The sequence below is a fragment of the Argopecten irradians genome, chromosome 9 (assembly GCF_041381155.1).
Source record: "Argopecten irradians isolate NY chromosome 9, Ai_NY, whole genome shotgun sequence".
Lineage (NCBI taxonomy): Eukaryota > Metazoa > Mollusca > Bivalvia > Pectinida > Pectinidae > Argopecten > Argopecten irradians.
The window spans coordinates 30,179,657-30,202,085 of record NC_091142.1 but is presented as its reverse complement, the minus strand read 5'-3'; the positions used below and the strand labels follow the sequence as shown (position 1 = coordinate 30,202,085).

At 34.9% G+C, this 22,429-nt stretch overlaps 1 protein-coding gene and 1 pseudogene across 4 annotated transcripts; both read left to right on the top strand.

Annotated features, from left to right (window-relative positions):
* The first annotated feature begins 754 nt into the window (after positions 1–754).
* Positions 755–12,929, top strand: LOC138332035 (uncharacterized; annotated as a pseudogene).
* On the top strand, positions 10,679–20,945 carry LOC138332034 (uncharacterized). 4 transcript variants are annotated; one of them, XM_069279973.1, is made up of 7 exons: positions 10,679–11,252; positions 14,283–14,436; positions 15,087–15,305; positions 15,907–16,191; positions 16,467–17,096; positions 17,299–17,463; positions 18,413–20,945. In XM_069279973.1, exons 2-7 carry the CDS (start codon positions 14,298–14,300, stop codon positions 18,679–18,681), a joined length of 1,707 nt encoding a protein of 568 aa, XP_069136074.1. In that variant the 5' UTR covers positions 10,679–11,252; positions 14,283–14,297; the 3' UTR covers positions 18,682–20,945. The 4 variants fall into 4 exon arrangements, with proteins under 4 accessions (XP_069136074.1, XP_069136075.1, XP_069136071.1 ...); XM_069279974.1 differs by having other exon boundaries at positions 10,682–11,252; positions 14,283–14,442; positions 16,467–17,081; XM_069279970.1 differs by having other exon boundaries at positions 10,693–11,252; positions 14,283–14,442.
* Positions 20,946–22,429: the final 1,484 nt, after the last annotated feature.

The window sequence follows — 22,429 nt, the reverse complement described above, 5'->3', positions numbered from 1 at the left end:
CACACGTACATGTACTTACTCAGCATGCTGTGTTATGTTTCTTATGTTTTTTCTGACAGAAATGTAATGTATATGTCATGTCAAGTTTATATTGATGTCCCATGTATTTGTAAATGTGTTAAAAATGAAAAAAAAAAAAAAAAAAAAAAACAATAAAAAAATAATAAAAGGATGATAATTTGGAAACACTTCCCAAGATGAATCTTCAGTGGATAACAATTTTATCCAGGATATATTTAAAACATCAATATGGGATTCAACATCCCAAATAAATAGACCACCTTCCAATTTATCACCAGTCACTACACTACGTTTAACACGCTCTGGTCCATGGTTCCAAATAAATCAGTAAATTTTGCTTTAAATTTCCTAAATTTGATCGCTTCTTATATATTGAACACTTGCTAAATACGTTATTTGTGGTATCAATAAACAATGCACCACAACAGATTTTCCTATCATGGACACATTTCATCCCCCCCCCCCAATTTTTATTTAGAGAATCAATACTTGTTATTTTGTCTGCCCAATTAAGATTAGAACAAACCTTTAAGTTTGTACCTACTTTACCCAGTCAATACCCATGAAGGTACTAATTTTATGTTTATTTATTTAATCTTTCCCAAACTGTTTAATAATATCTAATGCTCTATTGATGTCCCTATACTTCAGAAATAATGTAGTGTCGTCGGCTAGTTGAGAGATTATTATTTTCCTATTTCGTGTTTTGATACCACTAATGTTTGCATAAGTTTTCATTTTCTGGACAAGTGCTTCCGTTGCTAGGACGAACATGAGGGCGGAACTCTATTTTGTTTCAGAAACTTGGTTCCCCGAATTCTGTACGATGATTAGGACGACGACGGCGGCGGCAAACAAACGACGACCACCTGTATACAGATTATCATTTACATTGTAAGTAATCGATTGTTCAGGAAGTGACAATACGTGTGGTAAGCTAATATTTTTGCGACTCTACAAAATTATCAAACTCGTTTTACATACACAGTTTAAAAATTAAAAGCAGTTTAATTAAGTTACATATAAGGTATTAACTTCAAAGGAAAATATCGAGAATAAAGCGAAAGTCAGAAAGTTCAATAGATACATATCCCTATATAGCAGAGTGTAGAAAACGAAAACCTACATTCAACAATGAAATCGGATAGAGTGGTGTTGTCTATGTCTCCTAAGTGGTTGTAGGTTCGTAACATGAACATTGTGTCTAGAATACTACTTGCATGATCATTTTCTGTCCAAGAAAAAATGTGATGACAATATAAGAAAAAAATGCTTACAGCAATTACCATAATCCATTTTCTCAAAGGAAAAAAACAATAGAATATCGAAGTCCTACTTAAAAAAAACATTTGAAGAACATTATGATTTAATTTTTGTTTATGTTATTTTTTCAACTTTTTATAATGATTATGCAATAATGGGTAATTACATTGAGAACCGACTAATTCCTCGATTTTTATTTTTTTTAATTTTTTTTTTATGGTTAGTTATTACCTTTCGGTATGATGATTGGCGTTTCATTTTCGTAGCTGGGAAACTGTAAAGAAACATTTCAATTCTATAAACATGTGTTTACATACCATAAGTTGTTTCGTGCCTTATCAGTCAATAGTTAAAAATCTTTTCCCAATGTGTTGGGACCAACTAGATGAACTGTTTCCCGATGACAAGGGAAAAAGTTTATAGGGTTTGTCCCAACACTAAGGGGAAAGAGATTTGATTGTTGACTGATATAGCATGAAACAACTGTTTTGTTGCCTCAACTGAAATCTTATAATTAGCACAGCTTCTCGCGAGAAAGACATTCGCCAAAAGAATATTTGGGCCCAGCGCGCAGGTGTTAATGACGTCAACAAAAGTGCATGTAAAAGTTCCTCGCAGTTCCTTAACAGTCAAACTATTGACCGGTCAATAGTTTCCGGGAATTTGTAATCATTTTCATACCTATCGACCTAAATTGATAGGAATATATGACTTTAAGTCTTTAATCTACTACAGTTTAAAACCACAATCATATTTGTATGTTTATTTTTTTACAGTTCTTATGGTGTTGTAGGTCATGGGAAGAATAGTCTCAGGCTAGTGATACAGATAAAGTATTGACTCTTCGAACTATACTTTAATGTTGTGATTGACAACATTTAACAACATGACACTAGGAATTGTTTTGTACTATCCATCAGGTAGCACTCCCAAAGTTTTAGATAACCTTTTCGCTTATCATATTGTTACCACTAGGAGTCGAATAAGTACATACAATGTTTCTAAGACACATCATTCTGTGGTTATTGTTAATATGTACCAATTGTGAAGGCAATCATGACAAGAGAATACTCCTAAGTGACCCTGACTACGTCCAGCAATAGATGACCAACTTACAGAGTGAACTAGAAACCCTTCAGGCTACGGTACTGTCCCAAACTGCTGATCTACAAACCCTAAAGACTACTGTCCAGACACAGCATGACACAATACAGGCACAAACCGGAAAGATATCATCACTGGAACAAAACCTGGCGAATAGAGGTAAATTGTATTGTTGTGTTTTTGTCTAGTCGTTATCATATTTAACGTATTTTGTATTTCAATGGGGTTCTGAGAATATATGAACATAATTATCTTAATTTAGGACATATACACTAATTAGTCTAAAAACATTGGAGGGTTATAAATTCACGTGAATTTATCACGTGAGTTTCTTATGAAAAATTCATCACGTGCAAGGTATTGTTACGAAAATAGGTATTTTTGGATACTACTTCCGTACTTCCTTAAAAAATAGATTTATGACATAATCCGCCTGATATCCAGTGATTTCGCAAATGTAATATTTTTGCATATGTCACTAGTGTAATATAACCTGTAGCGATTTTCATTGGTAGCCAAGGCTCGCAAAAATAAAAAATAAAAAACCTTCTTATAGACTCGTTTCATAAAAACTCATATGAAATGATCACTCCTATAAGATCCTATATACATTTGTATATCAAGTCAAAGGATTATTGGGTAACTGATCCACTAATATATTCATATACCCATTGAAAACACTAATACTTTAGTTTGAATATAAACGTTATATTAAATAATAGAAACACACTACATACTTTGTCATATTCGTCATGGAAAGCATTCCCAAAAATACATGTTTGTATATCGTCATGGAAAGCATTCCCAAAATACATGTTTGTCATATTCGTCATGAAAGCATTCCCAAAAATACATGTTTGTCATATTCGTCATGGAAAGCATTCCCAAAAATACATGTTTGTCATATTCGTCATGGAAAGCATTCCCAAAAAATACATGTTTGTCATATTCGTCATGGAAAGCATTCCCAAAAATACATGTTTGTCATATTCGTCATGGAAAGCATTCCCAAAAATACATGTTTGTCATATTCGTCATGGAAAGCATTCCCAAAAATACATGTTTGTCATATTCGTCATGGAAAGCATTCCCAAAAATACATGTTTGTAATATTCGTCATGGAAAGCATTCCCAAAAATACATGTTTGTCATATTCGTCATGGAAAGCATTCCCAAAAATACATGTTTGTCATATTCGTCATGGAAAGCATTCCCAAAAATACATGTTTGTCATATTCGTCATGGAAAGCATTCCCAAAAATACATGTTTGTAATATTCGTCATGGAAAGCATTCCCAAAAATTCATGTTTGTAATATTCGTCATGGAAAGCATTCCCAAAAATTCATGTTTGTAATATTCGTCATGGAAAGCATTCCCAAAAATACATGTTTGTAATTGTTAATTGTAAAGATAATGAAACTATAGAAAATTCAGCGTGTGAGGGCAAACTTGTAAACGGCAGTGCTTCATTTGAATGGAAAAAACCCGATATATTTCTATTGTTGATTTATCTATATCCCTATATTTGGTATTATGATTCTTCTTTGAATCCTGTACCACAGACCACGGAGGAGCTGTATTTGTCCGCTGGGTAAGGACCGACTGTCCGGCCAACTTGACTGAGCTCGTGTATTCTGGTAAGCATAAAAAAGTTTTTTTCCTCGGAATCAATTCACAAATTTGTGGAATTCTAAACTTTTGTATACCTGATAGCAATCCGACAAGTTTTATGAAGGATTTCGACTGTGCTCCATAAATGAATATGTTCGTTGCCAACGGAGGTCATACCATCGAATACACAGTAACGAAGACCAAACTTTATATTTACATCCTTGTTTTTGTTTTTGTCGTGGGTGCTAGACTAAAAACTGGGTATACGGTATTGTATACGCAATTAGACTTTATAAAGCCAAAACAGACAAGATGAATTTCAATTTCATAAACCACACAGTGTAGATTTTGGCAGTATACAAATGTACCTATACTAGTAATTTTTCTGCATAATGTGCATTTTCTGTAAATCATTGCTATTTTCTTTTACGACTCACCAATACAATTCAATATTCTGTTTTATTCTGACACAGGCTATACTGGCGGATCTTTTTGGACTCGGAGCTGCAGCAGAGTATGTTTGTTTGCCCAGATACCCGATATGGGGACCGTATGCAGATTTACCAGACGATGACCATTCAGGAAGGATGTACGGCGCAGAATATGAGTCAGAAAATGTGGCATCACCATTCGGACGACACTCAAAAAACGAAGAGGTGCCCTGTGCGGTCTGTAGGCCTAAATCCTTTGGCTCCTCTGTAATGATACCGGCGAGGACGACCTGTTACAGCGGCTGGACGAAGGCGTATAGCGGGTCACTGGGGTCGGGTAAATACGATCACGAATCTGCTACACAGTACATATGTGTAGATAAAGACGCACAAATTTTAGACGGAGGAGCTGACTTTGTGACCGACGATGATGGCAGGTTGATATACGCCGTAAAAGCAAAGTGTGGCTCGCTTCGATGTCCTCCATACATACAGAATAAGTATCTATATTGTGTGGTATGCATGAAATAAATATACCATGACGGTAATTTGCGGAAAAAAATTGATTACTTTTTTATAATTCAATCTCACGAGTAATTGAACAAGATATATCAGTTATTACATGCTTGTTTGCCTTCATTGATGAAGTGTTTCTTTGCTTGCCCAACTAATACGTCGATTCCGGGATACAAGGAACTCTTTTGTGAAGGAGGTAGAAAACGTGGTTTGATCATGTGACCGCAAAAAATTTAGGGCACATTTTCCGTCATGGTGGTGACAATTATAGGCAGAGAATACCAATGTCCGAGTAAAGGTCATTGTCGGTTATACTTGCTCGATAAAGGAACTAAGATCAACTGTTATGTTTTGTGTTTCTTGTTTGTTATTGATTTTTGGAAAAAGTACCTAGGTGAGTGAGACTTCAGATACCGTTGATTTCCAACTGCTAGACGACAACTCCATTTGATGTCGTAACTTACATGTCATTCCTTGTGAAGTGTCTAAATTCAATATTCTTGCATGTTTAGATTATATTTGGTACATTATGTTTTGATAGGTAATGTTACGTGTTCTGTCATAATATGTAATTTTCAAGCGTTGTACAATCATTACATATGCCGCCATTTCGTTTCAAATGTGCCTTAAATAAAGTCACGTGATGATTAAAGTCACATGATCAAACTGACTGAAGGTTGTATTCCGGAAACGGCGTATTGCAAATAACTTTGTCTCCTTAACATTTGTAATAATCCTCGCTATATATTATTTTATCACATAATCCGCCTGATATCAAGTTATTTCGCCCGTGTAATATTTTTGCGTTTGACACTTGTGTAATATGACCTACAGCGATTTTCACTGGCTTGAAATGCATTGTGACGTAAGACAGAAACAACAAATGACGTCAGGAAAAACGAGGTGACGTCAGGATTACGAGGACGGCGGGACAAAATGGCGGCCTCCGCTGTTTTTCCGGAATACATTTGAAGTGAAGTTCTTTGTTCTTTTAGGTATTTGTTATTACGTGATCAAAAGTATCTTAAATATGTGTCCATCTCATTTGAGAATTTATGAAACCCATCTCGAAGTTGTAATTTCTTGCTCACTAAGACTCGCAAAAATAAAAACTTCTTAGACTCCTTTCATTAAATTCCATATGAAACGAACACTCATGTAAGATTCTTTTTATATACGTCCAATGTGTGTTCATTATATAGTATGGGAGGAAGGAAGTAATTCTCACCGTGTGGACAAAAAAATTGTCATTTTTTTCGAGGCGATCTGCCCCTTTATCAAGACATACAAAACGAACACGATTACATAATAGGATACGAACAGTAATGCGGGACAAAGTAGACAAATATTTAACTATACAGCACGATGGAGCGCAATTTACCCTTCGGCAAGTGGCAGCCGAAGGCCGGATCTACCAAAATGTATCCATGCTGTTCGGCAGAACGCTAAAATATGAGCGATGACTGGAAAGCGTGCCACATGTGACGTCAAATGTGTGGCGAAATTTATATATAGTGCTCATTGGTATAGGATGCATTTAGTCACCTATCTCCTCCGTGTGTGCAAAGAAGCAATGTCCTAAATTTAGTCGCCTTTTGCCGGGCAGCATAGGTAAAGGATCAAAAACGCGTAGAACAGAACGTGAAAAATGCTGGAAGTAGGGATAATAAATTGAAAAGCGAGTGATCAATTGATGTCAATTAGTATATTTAACGTTCGTTAATGCCTTTGGGACAGCATGTCTGTAAATAGGTAATCCAGAATCTCTCTCTCTCGATCGACGCTTGGTTTCTGTCCAGTAGGGACAGTGCTCAATTGCAATCACCTGCATGTCTTTCCAACTATGGCTGGGTAAGTTGAAATGTCTGACAACCGGATAGTCAGGTTGGTTCTGTTTGATACACCAGCGGTGATTGTTGATTCTGACGTTGAGTGGACCACCGGTTTCCTCAACGTATTGCATTGTGCATTTCCTACACGAGAGGAGGTAGATGACATTGCTGGATTTGCACGTCAGGTTCTGTCGGATATTGTATGCTCTTTGTCCACACGGTTGGAATTACTTCCTTGTCCCATATTCACCATTTGAAGTAATTCGTATCCAACAGACTTACGTTTGATTGAATCCCGTGTCATCTGGAAAATCCTGTTGATATTACTTCTTTGACCCTCATTATATAGTATATACAATATATTCAATAATTTAAAACCGATAAACGTGGATGTATTTGATATTGCATTCCTGACTTAGACTCTTAGTGTTTCATTGCTGGTCCAAACATATCTAAGTGTACTTTTCATTTATTGTATTACAAAATTATGACGAAAAATTGAATAAATGATATCAATGAGTAAAATTGAGTCTTCTAGAATGCCCTACTTCTCAACACGATACATACCTATAGCATCCGCCTGTTCTCGGAAACACAGAGAAAGTTAAACTAATCGAACTCATGTTCTATTCCAGATCGCCCTAGAAAACACCACTACAAAGTCACTTTTAGATGTTTGTCTTTAACTGAACAATATTTTCTTATTTTCTCTGAAATCATGAAGATATGTGCGATTTAAACACAGGTTAATAGTGTTCAATAATCAATTACCAGGGGAAATATCGTTTTATTATCGTTATAAATAAATTGTAATTTAACAATTGAAAAGTTGATTTAAAGTCAAACCTGTCTATTAAGACGACCTACGTGACAAAGAATAAATAGTATTTAAACTCAAGTGGTTTTGTTATGTAAGGAATATATTTTTATTTTGTTGAGGTTATGAGGGTATGATGATAAAGGAGCACGTGTTAATTATGTAACCCCGGCGAAAACTTACACGTGCTCCATTATCATTATACCCTCATAACCTCAAATGTACACGGGCTCCATTATCATTATACCCTCATAACCTCAACATAATCAAAATATACTCCTTATATTTATACAAGTGTAGTTTTTCATGCAAATTAATATTATATATTCTCGCGACAGTTGCATATTTTTTTATTTACCCATATTTTTTACTCTCCCGTCATCGTCAACGAATTCGATTGAACAGCTGATTGGAATCGAGACATTCATATGTCCCTACCAAAAGTGGGGTCCCCACGTTGTTACTATTCCCGTAACAATATAATCGTCGCACGTGTTGCACTATCATTATACGCTGATAATGATGATACTAGAAAGCATGGTTATTGAGTCCATATCAGTGCAAACTGTAAATATATATGTATAAGTTGAGTTTTTTTTTGCAATTTGTCATTTGTAAACACAGAAAAGTTATCGTATTAAACAGGTGTCGTTATACAGTGGTGGTCGCTTAGGCAGATTTACTGTACACCATTGTATTGAGTATCCATTATTTCATATGTACCATGTAATATGTCATCATTCATTATCCGGTATCCTCACATTTATCTATTACAAACCACAGAAAGCTTTAATTTATTTATTTCCTCGTGTAAGTAATAGATATATGTGTAACGACAAAGTATTAAAACTATGACACCAATCCTATAGGTACATTTTACTGAAAGGTTTGGTCATCAAGGAGATGTACACGATATATTTGCTAAAAAATCTACTTAATTATAGTTGATACACCAAAGAAATTTCCAGATAAATATATTTTTAGATCTTATTATTAGGAATTGTTGTTTGGCCATTCAGCCATGCATTACACATAGAAACATACACATGCGCATTGTAACCATCGCCATTTTGAAACGCCATATAACATCCGGATTACGTTGGAGGATCTAAACTACATATTTAAGATATAAAAAGGGTTTTTTATATCTTAAATCTGTATTTGAGTGATCGTCTACTTAAAAGTTAAATAATGAATATATGTTTCTGAATCAACACTTCCTTCTGTGTCTTGTAAAAGGATAATAACGAAATTTCAACCACCTGCTAGTGAGCGGGATTAATTGTTTCTAAAAGGTAAGGTCACTAATATACAAGTTACAGTAACTGTTATGTTTTATGAAATAATGATGCAATGTAGATGTATATTTGATATTCTTAATCCGGTATATGAAACCAACGTTGATAGATTCATGGCTATATCAAGCGATAAACACAGGGAACTGTTCAATAAAAATGGATTTCGCCATACATATTTCGTATTTGGTGTATGAACTGCTGAACATACTTACCAGTCATGTCTTTTAATCAGAAAATACGAGATTTGAAAACTTATTTAAAGAATCGAATTGAGTTTATATTTTTTCAAATCCATTTTCAATGAATTACCCCCGCCCATCCACTGTAGCCACAACAATCACATACCGTCGAGTACACATGCTTTCATGATTTGTGTCTAAATGATGCGGACATTATTTCTAAGGTAAGATATAGATGAAATAAATATATATTACCCCCAAATATCAGTCCATGATATTACCCGTTAATATCATGAATAAATCTTAAATGTTGACTAATATTCCCACCCCGTTTATCATTGTCTCAGTATACCTGACATAGCAGTCCATTCGTTACACAAAGGGATACCCTTACATTCCTTATATACATACAGTGTATCGGCGAAATTACCACATTTTGAAGTATAAAGGTATAAATATCAGCATATGGATAATCTACATCTATTCAATATTGCCAATTAGGTTATCAAATTTATGTGACAATTGCAGATACATTTAAAACTACTTTTCATTCTAGAGTTCGGGACGCGGAGGAAATCAATATAGGCCTATAACTAGTAAGACCACTGTGACGTGGATTCGCAGAAAAATAGTGAAAGTGAAAGTGAAAAGTGACAAAATTTTGATTCGATCACAGCAAACCATAATCCTTCAGTAAACGTTAGAGTTTTCATACAACCATTCAGCATTTTCACGTTATGAATTTTGAAACTGATTTTTTTTAAAGAAAGGGTTATTCATAGGAAATTTATATGTCATTATACATGGCATATTAGTGCAAGTCACAGTCAAAGTGTTTAAACGTATCATTTTATGGTTGGAATCTCATTCAATACATTTTCATATTCGTATGCTTATAAATATTCCTAATTCACGTAAAACCGATGTCAGGGTATTCCAAAACCTTCCTTCACGCGTAAACTCAATGATAAATGCAATGTTGAAAATATAATTTTACCCCCGCAGGTAATGTTGGGAATGTCCCATTTTATTTCATTTTAACATGTGCAGGTAAAGCATTTCTCTCGTTAGTCTTAAACGTTACCCATGATTAAAGAATATTTTTGTAAAATGATGAGATTTCCTCAATTTTTTATTTGATCTTTTTTTCATTGACCTACTGCTGAAGTATAGTAGTTTCTAATAACTTGGTAATATGAAATTTTGGAATAATCTAGTCCAGTTTAGTTTTTCACCAAACCCGCGTTATTTCTACAATGCTTATATACATGTGCTTCAATATGCATTATCGTAAACCTCATGTTTCTAATTCATCTACGTCTCTTACAGCTTATCAAGTTTATCATCCTATAGATGCGCATGCTAAAATAATATTTCCCCATGTTTATCATTTTAATCTGTTGTATAGCCACATATTGGATCCTATTTTCGGTGTTATCAATGCGTTTATGATGAGTATTTTCGTTATTACTGATCTTTTCAAATTTTTCTGTGGTAATTATTGAGTTAATACTTTCTAATTGGAAAATATCTTTTTATGTATCAGTTAATTATTTATCATTTAAAACCAAATATGGCGATTGAAAACTATTCTGCTCAAAATGATTCAGCTTCACACTACATGTACATGACCATAGTCGTAAAATCGGTAGTAATATTTTAAAAACTCTTTCTTCACCATTTAACATCATACTACATGAGTATATGATGTTGGGCAAAAGCGAAAGTTCCTTTTTTAGAAATAGGGTATAGTAGCCGTGTGATTATACATGTACATGTATATGTAACATTGGCTATTACTAACATAGAGTAACTAAACACATTACGTGTGGTAATTCATAATACACCAGAAAAGACATACAGTCATACTGTGATAGAAAATATATCTATAGGACCATATTGTTAATATTCTTACGTAATGTAGTTTTGGCAACGGAGGCGTGTTTGCCCATGCGCAGTGAATTGACAATGTAACTACCGCCATCTTGAAAAGCGCCACATTCTACACAGATTGACATTGGAGATCTCAAATACACATTTAAGATATAAATGACGGTTATATCTTAAATCTGTATTTGGGGATCACTTGGGAATATTGGAATGAGGGGTCTATCCCTCACAATTTCTCCGGTCAAACTCATACATTAGGAATTCAAATTAGGACTTTTACTCTTCAAGGTAAGGGCACTCCTTCATATCCTTAAGAGATTTGAGTAAGCATAAAATTTTTATTTCAATCATCACGTGTGGATACATACATATCTATATAGATGGATACGTGTATCTTTGTAAATAATTATACATGTATGAAGGCAACTATATTACGTCTGTCTATATATTAAGGAGTATGTGTCTATGCTTGTGAAAATCGCACCTCTTGTGATATAAATGTATATGCGTCGACAATTAGTTGGTTCCTGGTACCATTTACATGCATCGACATTCATAAAAAAAATGCGAAACCTATTGTAAACATGCTTGTTAATACAATCATTGTGTCAATATCGATCGAATGTGTTGGGAGTAGACATTGGCCATAATTAGGACTTTGATCATGTGTTCTCAGAAACGCGACGAAAGTGAAACTAAATTAGGCTGTTGTTATCAAAAACACATTACATACTTATTTGAAAGGTTTATTAATCTTAATACATATACATGTACATTACTTTGTAACCATTATCATCCTTTTTGTGTAATGTATAGTTATTTTTTTTATATTTTTATTTAATATCAAGACTAGGCTCATTACTTTGTAACCTTTATCATCCTTTTTGTCATCTCAGCCAATCAGAAGCAACGTCACAAACGGCGACGCCATTTTTTCCTTTATGGGCTGATAAAGTAAATTTTTAAGCCAATGAAAATGCTCGTAATAAGCAAAATAGAATTATATCATAATGTTGTGTAGCATATTAGTAACAAGGATGACTCCTTGCTAGTACAATGTAGTAATACTATCAATGTTTTAGTGTTCATTTACAGCTGTCTCTTATTCAAACAAGGAATATTTATACTTTGAATAGCTTATTTTTTCAAGTGACGTGGAACTGTATTTTCTCGTTTTTATCAAAATGTTTGGAAGACATAACGTACACATAATTCGTTTAGCATATTTTTAAGGTTCATTATCATACTTTCTTTCTCACAACCAGCAATCATTCTTCATTGGAACATTGTTATTTCAGTTTGGAATATTGATGATTCATTACCTATGTAATCATGTGATAGACTTACTTCAGACGTTAACAAGATAAAATCGTCGATAAACGGATCCTTTTAATATCGTCTGTACGACAAAATCAACCCAGAAAGTTTGATTTTCATGTGATTGTTAATGCCATCAAGAGAAATATCAACAAGTCTCCCTCACAGTGCTGACACTCTGTCAATTTTGTCAAGGAATTGACTTATTATGGTAGCATATCACTTGACAGCAATATGGACTATAGTCGGAGATAAGTTGAACACATTTTCATTTGGTCATAACAGCCGAGCATCATATCCTCTTTTACAGTTACTTCAGATAAGTAGATGATGATACAAATTTCTTTTACAATGCGAAAATTAGGAAAGGGGAGATAGAATAATTGTTATTTTGATACACACCAGCGAGAAAAAAGAGCAGCTATGGTAGCACCATCTCGTATTGCACACAAATATTACCATTTTTATCTTTAGTTTGACGTATCATGCAATTTGGATTTCTAGTAATCGATATTATACTCATATTTACTCATTTTCGATGACAGCAAACTGATGTGGAAAGAAAAAAAAGGTCTGTTGGTGGATTTTGTTTGTCAAAAGGGCAAACCACTATATGAGTAGAGGAAAGAAGAAAGGAAACCAACCCTCTATAATAAGATTTCAAGAAAACTCGACGAGACCACTTTCCCACGGCGATAATCATCCGTGCCTGTCAAATAGACTGTAATATCATCAAATCTTAGATGACTCCGTGCTGTATCAAGAACGACAAAATCAGAGCCGATGATTTTGTGTTTCTTCCGAATCTCAGCAGACAGTGGTATCCAGTTAACCCAACAGCCTGATGGACTCGAAAGACCAGAAATCGGATGTCAGGACAGGATGACAAAGCTTTTGGTGAATGTCATGATATGTCTCAGAATATTCACCTGGGTCAAGGCAACTTGTATATAACGTATCAAAGACGAAGAAAATCTAAAGCAATGGTTGAACATCACATAAGACCCGAGAAAATTGCAGTCCTGATTCAGTTGCATGCAAGCAATTCCGGCTTGGTTGTTAATTCACATCAAATGCCGGACGGATGGTACAACTATATGAATACGTTATCGTATTTGTATTCACACGGTACCTATGTTATAATGTAAAAGACTTACTTCAGGCGTTAACAAGATAAAATTATCGATGAGAGGATCCTATTGACATCTTCTTTGAAACACTGCAGAAAGTTTGATTTCCATGTGATCGTTAAGGTGAACAGGGAAATGTTCTCCACACACAAATTAATGGTAGCCAGTACAATGTTGTACTGTGTAAGAGGAGCGAGAAAATGCACGACCAGACAGGGGTTCCCACTCGGGACCTCCGAACGTTAGCCGGATGCTCTACCGATTGAGCTACGTGATCGGATCCAGAACCGTAACACACAATTCCATAATGATTTTGGGAAAAAGGTAAATGAATTTGAATCGTCTCACTTTCCCCGGAGAAAAATACAGTTGTTTGACACAGTTATGTCTTAACCTCAATTCTGATTGTCCGAGTTTTCATTTTCCAATACGGGGGTTTCGAGCAACCAAACCAATGTGGGTAAAGTACTATTTACCATAGATTAGTCCCGGATTCTGATGACTGTGACGCGACAAAAGTCATATCAAAATATGACGTCACAATCATCAGATGTTTGGACTTGTCGACGGTAAATTGTACTTTCCCAACGTCGTTTTTATATCTCGAAATCGTATGATTATGAAAATGACACATTATTGAAGACCGTTTTTATACATATATCTAATTCAATACACCTAATCGCTCTGATATCATGCATCTACTTCTGCTAATGAAAGCACATGCAATGTATCAGAATTCAGTGGAAAAGCTTATGAACGGGTTTCATTTATCAACAATTTACCGGTATTTGGAAAATGTTTTGCATTAATATAACCATAATATGAAACTGTATTGCTTATGTATAAAACATGACTTATTCTAACTTTTAAGGTAAACGAAACCAAAATGGAAATAACACATTCCAAATCGACTGATTCTCATATCGAGGACAATCCCATAACACCATCTTGGAGATTCAACGTCTTCCTGGACAAAATCGGTCAAAGTATCACTAATGACGAGATATCAAGGATGAAATCGTATTGTACGGGTAATTATACAAATTCTGAGTTAGATTTGATGAATGCATGTCCTGAATAGTAGCCTGCTTATTGAGTAAGTAGACGTTTAACATGGACTTTTGTGTAGAAATATTCGTTGTTTTTGTGGCTGGCATGGAACCACAAATATGAAAACAACACTTCGAGATTTTTAAACATGTATCCCAGAGTATTTGTTCCTATCCACGAAATGATTCATGCTCTAAGCCTCAAAAATATTACCCATAGATAGTTCCTATTATACAGAATGTAAATTTAAAGAACCGAAGTATATACTTCACTATTTCCTCAAGACCGCTTATGCAGAAACTACAGAAAATAAAATATTCTGGATTTACCATTATGGCTTTGAAATAAAAACCTTTCAACGAATAGTGTTACGGATTCGACATATATTTCCGATGTCTCGAAATACTCTATAGTTCGGAGGATGGATATCGCCCTAATTGCATAAAAATGATCCGCAAAGTATTGAGAAACGGTTGTCTTTGGTAGCCCGATCGTGAAAATTTACAACCGATAAAATCAAATTTCTGGTTTCTTTTTAAAATCTTGAAAATTTTGACCCATGCAAATAATACGAATGATCAATGGCAATTATTGTAATGTAAATATTGAAGTATAATTCTTTCAGATGGACAAATTGGCAGGAAAGCATTAAACAAAGCAGAAACAGCCACAGCATTCTTCCAGTTATTACGTGACATGGATCACCTCAACACGAATAACATTCTTTTACTACAAGCAATGCTTTGGCATATTGGCAGAAAGGACCTTCATCAGGAAATGGTGGAATTTGCACGGGAGTGCCGGAAAGTTCCATTGCATTTCTTCTCGCCAAAAGAACAACCTGGTAGGATATAAGCATGTCATATTATATAATTTTGAAAACCATTTCTTATTTGACAACATTTCATAAAATGTTTTGGTTTGTGTGTGTGCCTTACCTCAGGAATAATATTTTGATTTTAAAGCTGATAATTATGAGATGTTATAATTATACCTGTTGTCCCTATTGCATGATTGTAAAAGGCGACTAAATTTAGGATATATTATCTTTTCTCTTCTTCCTAACTAACTTTGTTCTTTCCCACATCTCCCTTGTCACCACCTCAATTTTGGCCTTATGTTGAGCGCTCGCCCTTGTGAGGTAGGCTCTGGCTTTTATCCCCTGACCGAGACATAGCAAATTCTATAAAAGTGGTAGTTTTAGACCTACTTTGCGCTCAGCATACAAATGTGTATGTACTTCACACTCGCTGCACACCACGTATATGGGAGGCTGTTTTTACATCACCCTGGCTGTTAATAGGACGTTAATCAAGCAAGCAAATAATTATGAAACTTTGCAAAATTTCACATCATTATATAACTTTATACTTTGAAAATAAATGACATCGGCGCTTGTGAAATTAAAAAGTATAGATAAAATATGAATGGTCATTCTATTACAGTGAATGGATACAAACACGTAAAATTCCATGTTAGAGGTCATGAAGTAAGCAGACAAAAGATGGAAACTATTCGAATGACCGTTGCAGAACTGTTGTGTGTTAAAATCACCGATGTCTTTTTTGTTGGCCATATTCCCTCAAACAGCAGCGTGCTCATCTTCATGGTACCTGCGTTGGCTGCCGACGTACTACATACTATGACAGTGGAGGACAAGGATATCTTTACGACAATGAAAATTGATACCATAATGCTAGATGGCATAACCATACATACATGTATAGAAGGTAAGCGGAACAAAGTAGAAAATCAAGACCTAAGTTAAGCCTACCAGTTATGCTTTTCATTAAGCATTCCCATGAGGTATTATCCTTTCAACCTATTTCAGAAAGTTATACATTTGGTGTTAGAGTTTATGATTCACAAAAACACGATGCCAATATTGACGAAATAACAAAATTTTAATTGACGCCAATGACATTATGGAATATTTCAATATATCTTAGTTATTAGGACAAAAAATATTAATAACGCTGTTTGATGTAGTTCATCATTGTTACAGAAGCACAATTTCAAGTGTCAACTTCAACTATCGACACGGAGACAGAACAATCCGCTAAACTCCTGCAAGAAAGAGACAAACTTAGATCGACATTGGATAGGTTACAGGAGTGTCTAGTTGATCGTTCGGAGGAACTTCGAAAAGCAAAGGAAAGTGAAGATTTCTTGCGTAGGAGTAAAGACCAAGCCGTCATTACATGTTTGACACTACTATACAGCCACCGTCCAGCCACACGCATTATCGATACCTTGGTGAGTAAGAGTGCCCTGGTGTACTTCAAACACTGTCTGCAACAGTTCCAGGCAAAGTTTCCGACGGAAATGGACACCATCAACATACTGTTGGAAGCTAAGGAGCTAGTGGCGTGCAAGACCGAGAGAGAACTTTGGAAAAAACATGAAGAGAACCTAAAACTCATGATTACACTGGGAAGGAACGAGCTTGAAATGCAACAAAGCTTGCTAGAGGCAAACACTCAAGGATTGAATCACAACTCCCGGTTGGCGATGGGCGGAGCGGTATTCCAGAGGACGACTATTGAAATCGGGTACAGTGTCGCAGGATTGACAACTCCAGCACTTGGCCTTCCAGCAGTTGGCCTGCCAACCAAGCAAGGTCTGGAAAGAGAAGGTACTGGAGGCGTTCAATACACCAAACAGTATATGTCTATTGTTTCTCTGTTATAAAGAATTTATACACTAGTAATCAATGAAAATAAGTTCTTATCTTATTCTAAAATAAATACAACAAATTAAATACTTAAAGGATTTAATATAAAAAAATGAATTTAATTTCGTCAATTAAAATTAACCATCCGTTCATTTTATTACAGAAACACGGGCAATGACTAGCATATCAAAGATGATCGGTATAGAACACCGCAGAAAAATACTGCATCATCTACAGATCGGGAAACGTAAGCGAAAATCCTTGGAACACGCAACAGGTGACTTTTTCATGAGACTATACAATCTGGCGCCACGCAGTGAACCACCACGTAAGTGTTACTATGATGATATCAAAATAATCTTAATATTTGCTTTAAACAATTTGATGTAATTTTTCGGGTCAGTCGAAAATCAAAGATAGTTGCCACATAAGTCATTATAAAAAAACCATGAAATCTTCCCTCCCGTTCAATAGTGTGATTGAGCTGACAGGGGCAGCCAATGAATTAAGTGTTGATATATTTCAGTCGAAAAAAATATCAAGGCAGCAACGGTGGCAATTTTGTAAGATGATTAATCATACAGTTACATTTTTCTCGAACAAGGCATATTTCAAGGTTATTATCAAATTCTATCAGTAGAATTGAGCAGAAACTTGCTTGAAATGATCGTCCTTTCCAAATGTTGTTATTATTCGGGATGGTAAAAAACGCCACAGCCGCCATCTTGTAAAGCATATGTTTAAGTTTTCCAGTTCTATTTGTGTGATTAAATTGACAGTTGATAGAGATATGAAGAAGGAGCAGCTCATAAAATGTTAATTTCGGCCTCCTAAAATGTTACGGCAGCATGATGTAACACGATTGCGCCATCGCAATGTTCCAGTTTAGGACTCGTTTCAAACATCATATCAAGTCCGTCCATGATGAAGGAGCTAAATCTTGCCTGGATGGAAATGGTGATGGTCCTGGCAGATTTATTCTGAAATGTCCGAATTCGAACATGACCACCACTGCCACCATCTTAAAAACATAATTTGATTGTCTTCTTTAAGTTTCATCCTCTATGTTTAGCTCTAACTATTTCCCAAAAGGCCTTCCTTGTATTCAATTTAGTACCAACTATACTTCCTTTCAATGTTGCATTGTAGTCAAATGATAGTTAAGGTCGTTATACTATTGGACATCTTTTATCTTTTAAGCTTATTTAATTGTAAATAATAAATCATCAAAATGAAACAAAATTAATTCAGACTGGTATTTCTTTATATATTTTCAGTGATCTTCGCACTTCAGACAGTACGCTTACTGGGTAACCAGGATCTAGAAGCAAAGGTCATTGAAGTAATAGAAGATTTCAAGAGAGCTTTGGGTCAAATACGAGCAATTCCACCTGGAGCTATGTACGCACCGCAGGTTATGTTTACAGAAGGAAAACATACCCGACGTATGGCGCCAGACGCCATGAGGCGTTTACATGATGACCCCAAACAACCCCAGGAATGCATCACTAGGCTGCAAGATTTAGCAAACGTAGTGCAAACGTAGGATACTGATAATAAACTTTCTTGGAGAAGGACACCTTTCGGTAAAAGATCGATAAACCTACCACTGGGTTCTCCGGATATTGAGTGTTTATGTCGGTTGTATCATTGAATCATGTTACAAAAATCAATAATGACACTGCGTAGTTTACAAGTACTTATTTGCGGTTTTTGCAATTTTGTTTTAACTAAATTTTAAATTAGATTTTTTAAATACTATATTTTTGTGTGATTGAGTAAAGAATTCTATTTCTCAAAAACAATTAAGCACTGATGTTACTATTTTTAAACTTCATCGGGGTATGAAAGATATTTTGTTTGCAAATTCTGTGAATCCGCGCAGCGCATTCTCACTAAAGCGTGCAAACAAAATTTATTTCATACACCTATGAAGTTAAAAAATAGTTATATCAATGCCTATATTTAATTTTTCAGACAACTTGATAATATACAATACTTTTAAACGAACGATTCCATTGATTTTCCGGTGGATTATTTTTTACTTAATCCATACGCAACGTCGACGTCTCTATATTGTGACGTCGAGTTTCGCGCCATTCTCGGGTTTTTTTTCTTCATAGTATATGAAAAAAAAATCTGCCAATCAGAAAGTCGGATTTAGTATGAAAACAAATAAAAGATAATTATTTTCGTGTAAACGGCAAGGTTTTGGATAGAAACGATAATTTAATGAGCACAGGAGATATGTCAGGAGAGATATCGATGGCAAATATGGGACGATAATTATAAGGTTTTAGTTATAGTTAATGAGGTATACCATACATGTATTTAAGCAATGATGTCACTATTTTTTAACTTCATCGGGGTATGAAAGAAATTTTGTTTGCAAACTGTAAATGCGGATTCTCACAAAAGTTTGCAAACAAACTTTATTTGCAGACCACCTGATGATATAAAATATGTTTCCATTGATTTTCCAATGGATTATTTTTTTCTAAATCAATACGCAACATCGATGACTCTATTGTGACGTCATGAAAACGTCGGGTTTCCGCACCATTCTAAGATTTTTTCTTCATAGTATTCCGTCTTTGCATATTACAGAGTTAACTCATTGCGGGTAGGTATCGATTGTTACGTCATTATTTTGTGAGCGCAATTCACGTCGTTTTCTCCGAAACGTATAATGTTACGCTCGCAAACACATGACGTCACAATCAATACCTACCCGCAAGTGCAGATAACTCCGTAATATGCAAATTCGGAATATGAAGAAATAGTATCAGCCAATCGGAAAGTCGGATTTAGTATGAAAACAAATAAAAATTAATTACAAGTAATTAATCTAAAATAGCTCAGCAATACTTCCGAGAGAATTAATAAAATCTGAAATCTGAAAATCTGAGAGGAATGTATTGAAAGCATGTTATGACTAAACTGAGAACGTAATGTAGCTGTACCCGGGCGATAGCTATAGTATGGCATCACGAGCGAAAATGTAGATGGAAATAAAGGGAAACTGTACGTGTATATTAATTAATCTAAAATAGCTCATCAATACTTCGAGAGGAATATACTGGCAGCATATTATGACTAAATATTTGTACCCAGTAGCTATAGTATGGGATCATGAGCGAAAATAAAGGGATACAGTACGATTTAAAGTAATTAATCTAAGATAGCTCATCATTACTTTGAGAGGAAAGTATTGAATGCATGGTATGTCTAAACTGAGAACGTTATATACAATTGTTGTTATACTCCCGGTAGCATTATTGTGTGGGATTATGAGCGAGAATGTATCATTTTTTGTTGAGTTCAAATGAGGAGAATCCTAGTTCATAGGGTAGAGATCTAGTCATTAGTCGTTGGGCCAAAAGCATTCAAGAGTTACTACAGAAAGCAAACGTGTGATAGTAAAAGTGACACTGAGAGTTTGACTGAAGGTCTACAATGTTTTATCACGTAATATGTTTACAGTCGAAGAAGGATTTTACACCTATATTCGTCAGAGAATGTTTAACGAGTCACTTTACATAGAATTTAATCTGGTATCCATTTACAATACCAATTTATTTACTACTATTAGCTTTACATGTATTTACTATTAACTCTTTTAAGTGGAGCAAACTATCAATAGTTCATGATTACATGATTATATGAAAGACATTTAAATTGTATTGTGTGTTTTGTGTATGAAACATAGTTAAATCACTAATTCGCAATATATCCTGGCATTGCGAAAAATTATTAATAGAAACATGATTATAAAATTACAATTTGAATAAATAATATGAGAGTCTTAAATACGTTTTCTTTCTTATCGAGATTTACCGATCAGAAATAAATTCAATAGATTCATAGGATTCCAGATTCCACAACTGAAATGGAATTTGTTACATAAGGTACATTGTACACTATATTCCTTGGTATATAAATGTTAAAGTTATATGTGCCGTAACGGGGTGAAATTTTTGACCCGTTATTTTGTCTTCAGTAATCTATTGAAAAACATCAGGTTTGATGAATACAGCAGTGAAAAACATTCAAATGGACAGACAAACATGTATGAGGCCTTATAAAGATTAGTTACAACTTAAAAATTATTCACTATAAAATTCTTGATTTCATGCCTTATGTAGTTTATATGAAAACATACCTGCAGAAATGACATCATAATTACTAACAATAGTCCCAATTGAGGGGCTTAACGGTCTTCTGACTACCTGGCAATACCCGTATAAGAAATCAATTAGATATGGTGTCATGTATAGTAGCCATCTTCGATTTGGGATCAACCAGAGATGTAACAACACTTTGTCAAGATCATATCAGGATCATTCTAGGCAAGTTTCAGCCAAATCGCACTGGTAGAACTTGAGAAGTTCAAAATGTGTTTTCGGACGAATAACAACACTTTGTTTGGACAATGTCAGTATCATTTCAGGCAAGTTCCAGCAAAATTGCACTGGTAGAACTTGAGAATGAGTTCAAAATATGCTTTCAAGATGGCAGGTGTGGTTACCATCTTGTATTTCAGATGGACATAAGATATAACAACACTTGGTCGGGACCATGTCGGGATCATTTCATGCAACTGTCAGCTAAATTACACTGGTAGAACTTAAGAAGAAATTCAAAATTCAAGATTTTAGAATACATGTATTTGACTACTGTGACCTTGAAAGGAGGTCAAAGTCATTCATTTTAACAACTTTGGTAACCCTTCATCCCAGCATGCTACAGGCCAAATATCAGTACCCTGTAACTTTTCGTTAATTACATGTAGAAGAAGTCGTTCAAATAATTAAGCCTATTTGACCCCTGTGACCTTGAAAGTAAGTTAAGTTCATGCATTTTCACAACTTTGGTAGCACTTTGTTCCAGCATGTTACAGATTGAATATGAATACTCTGGGCTTTATGGTTATTGAGAAGAAGTCGTTCAAAGATGCTAGCCTATTTGACCCCTTTGACCTTGAAAGTAGGCCAAGGTCATTAATTTTCACAACTTTTGTAGCCTTTTATGCCAGCATACCACAGGCCAAATATGAGTACCCTGGACCTTTCAGTTAGTTAGAAGAAGTCGTTCGTTCAAAGATTTAGCCTATTTGACCACTGTGAACTTGAAGTAGGTCAAGGTCATTCATTTTCACATCTTTTGTAACCCTTTATCCCAGAATGCTACAGGCCAAATATAAGTACTCTGGGTCCTAACGGTTAATGAGAAGAAGTTGTTCAAAGATTTTAGCCTAAAGATAGCGCGAAACGCAAAACGCAAACGAAATGTTA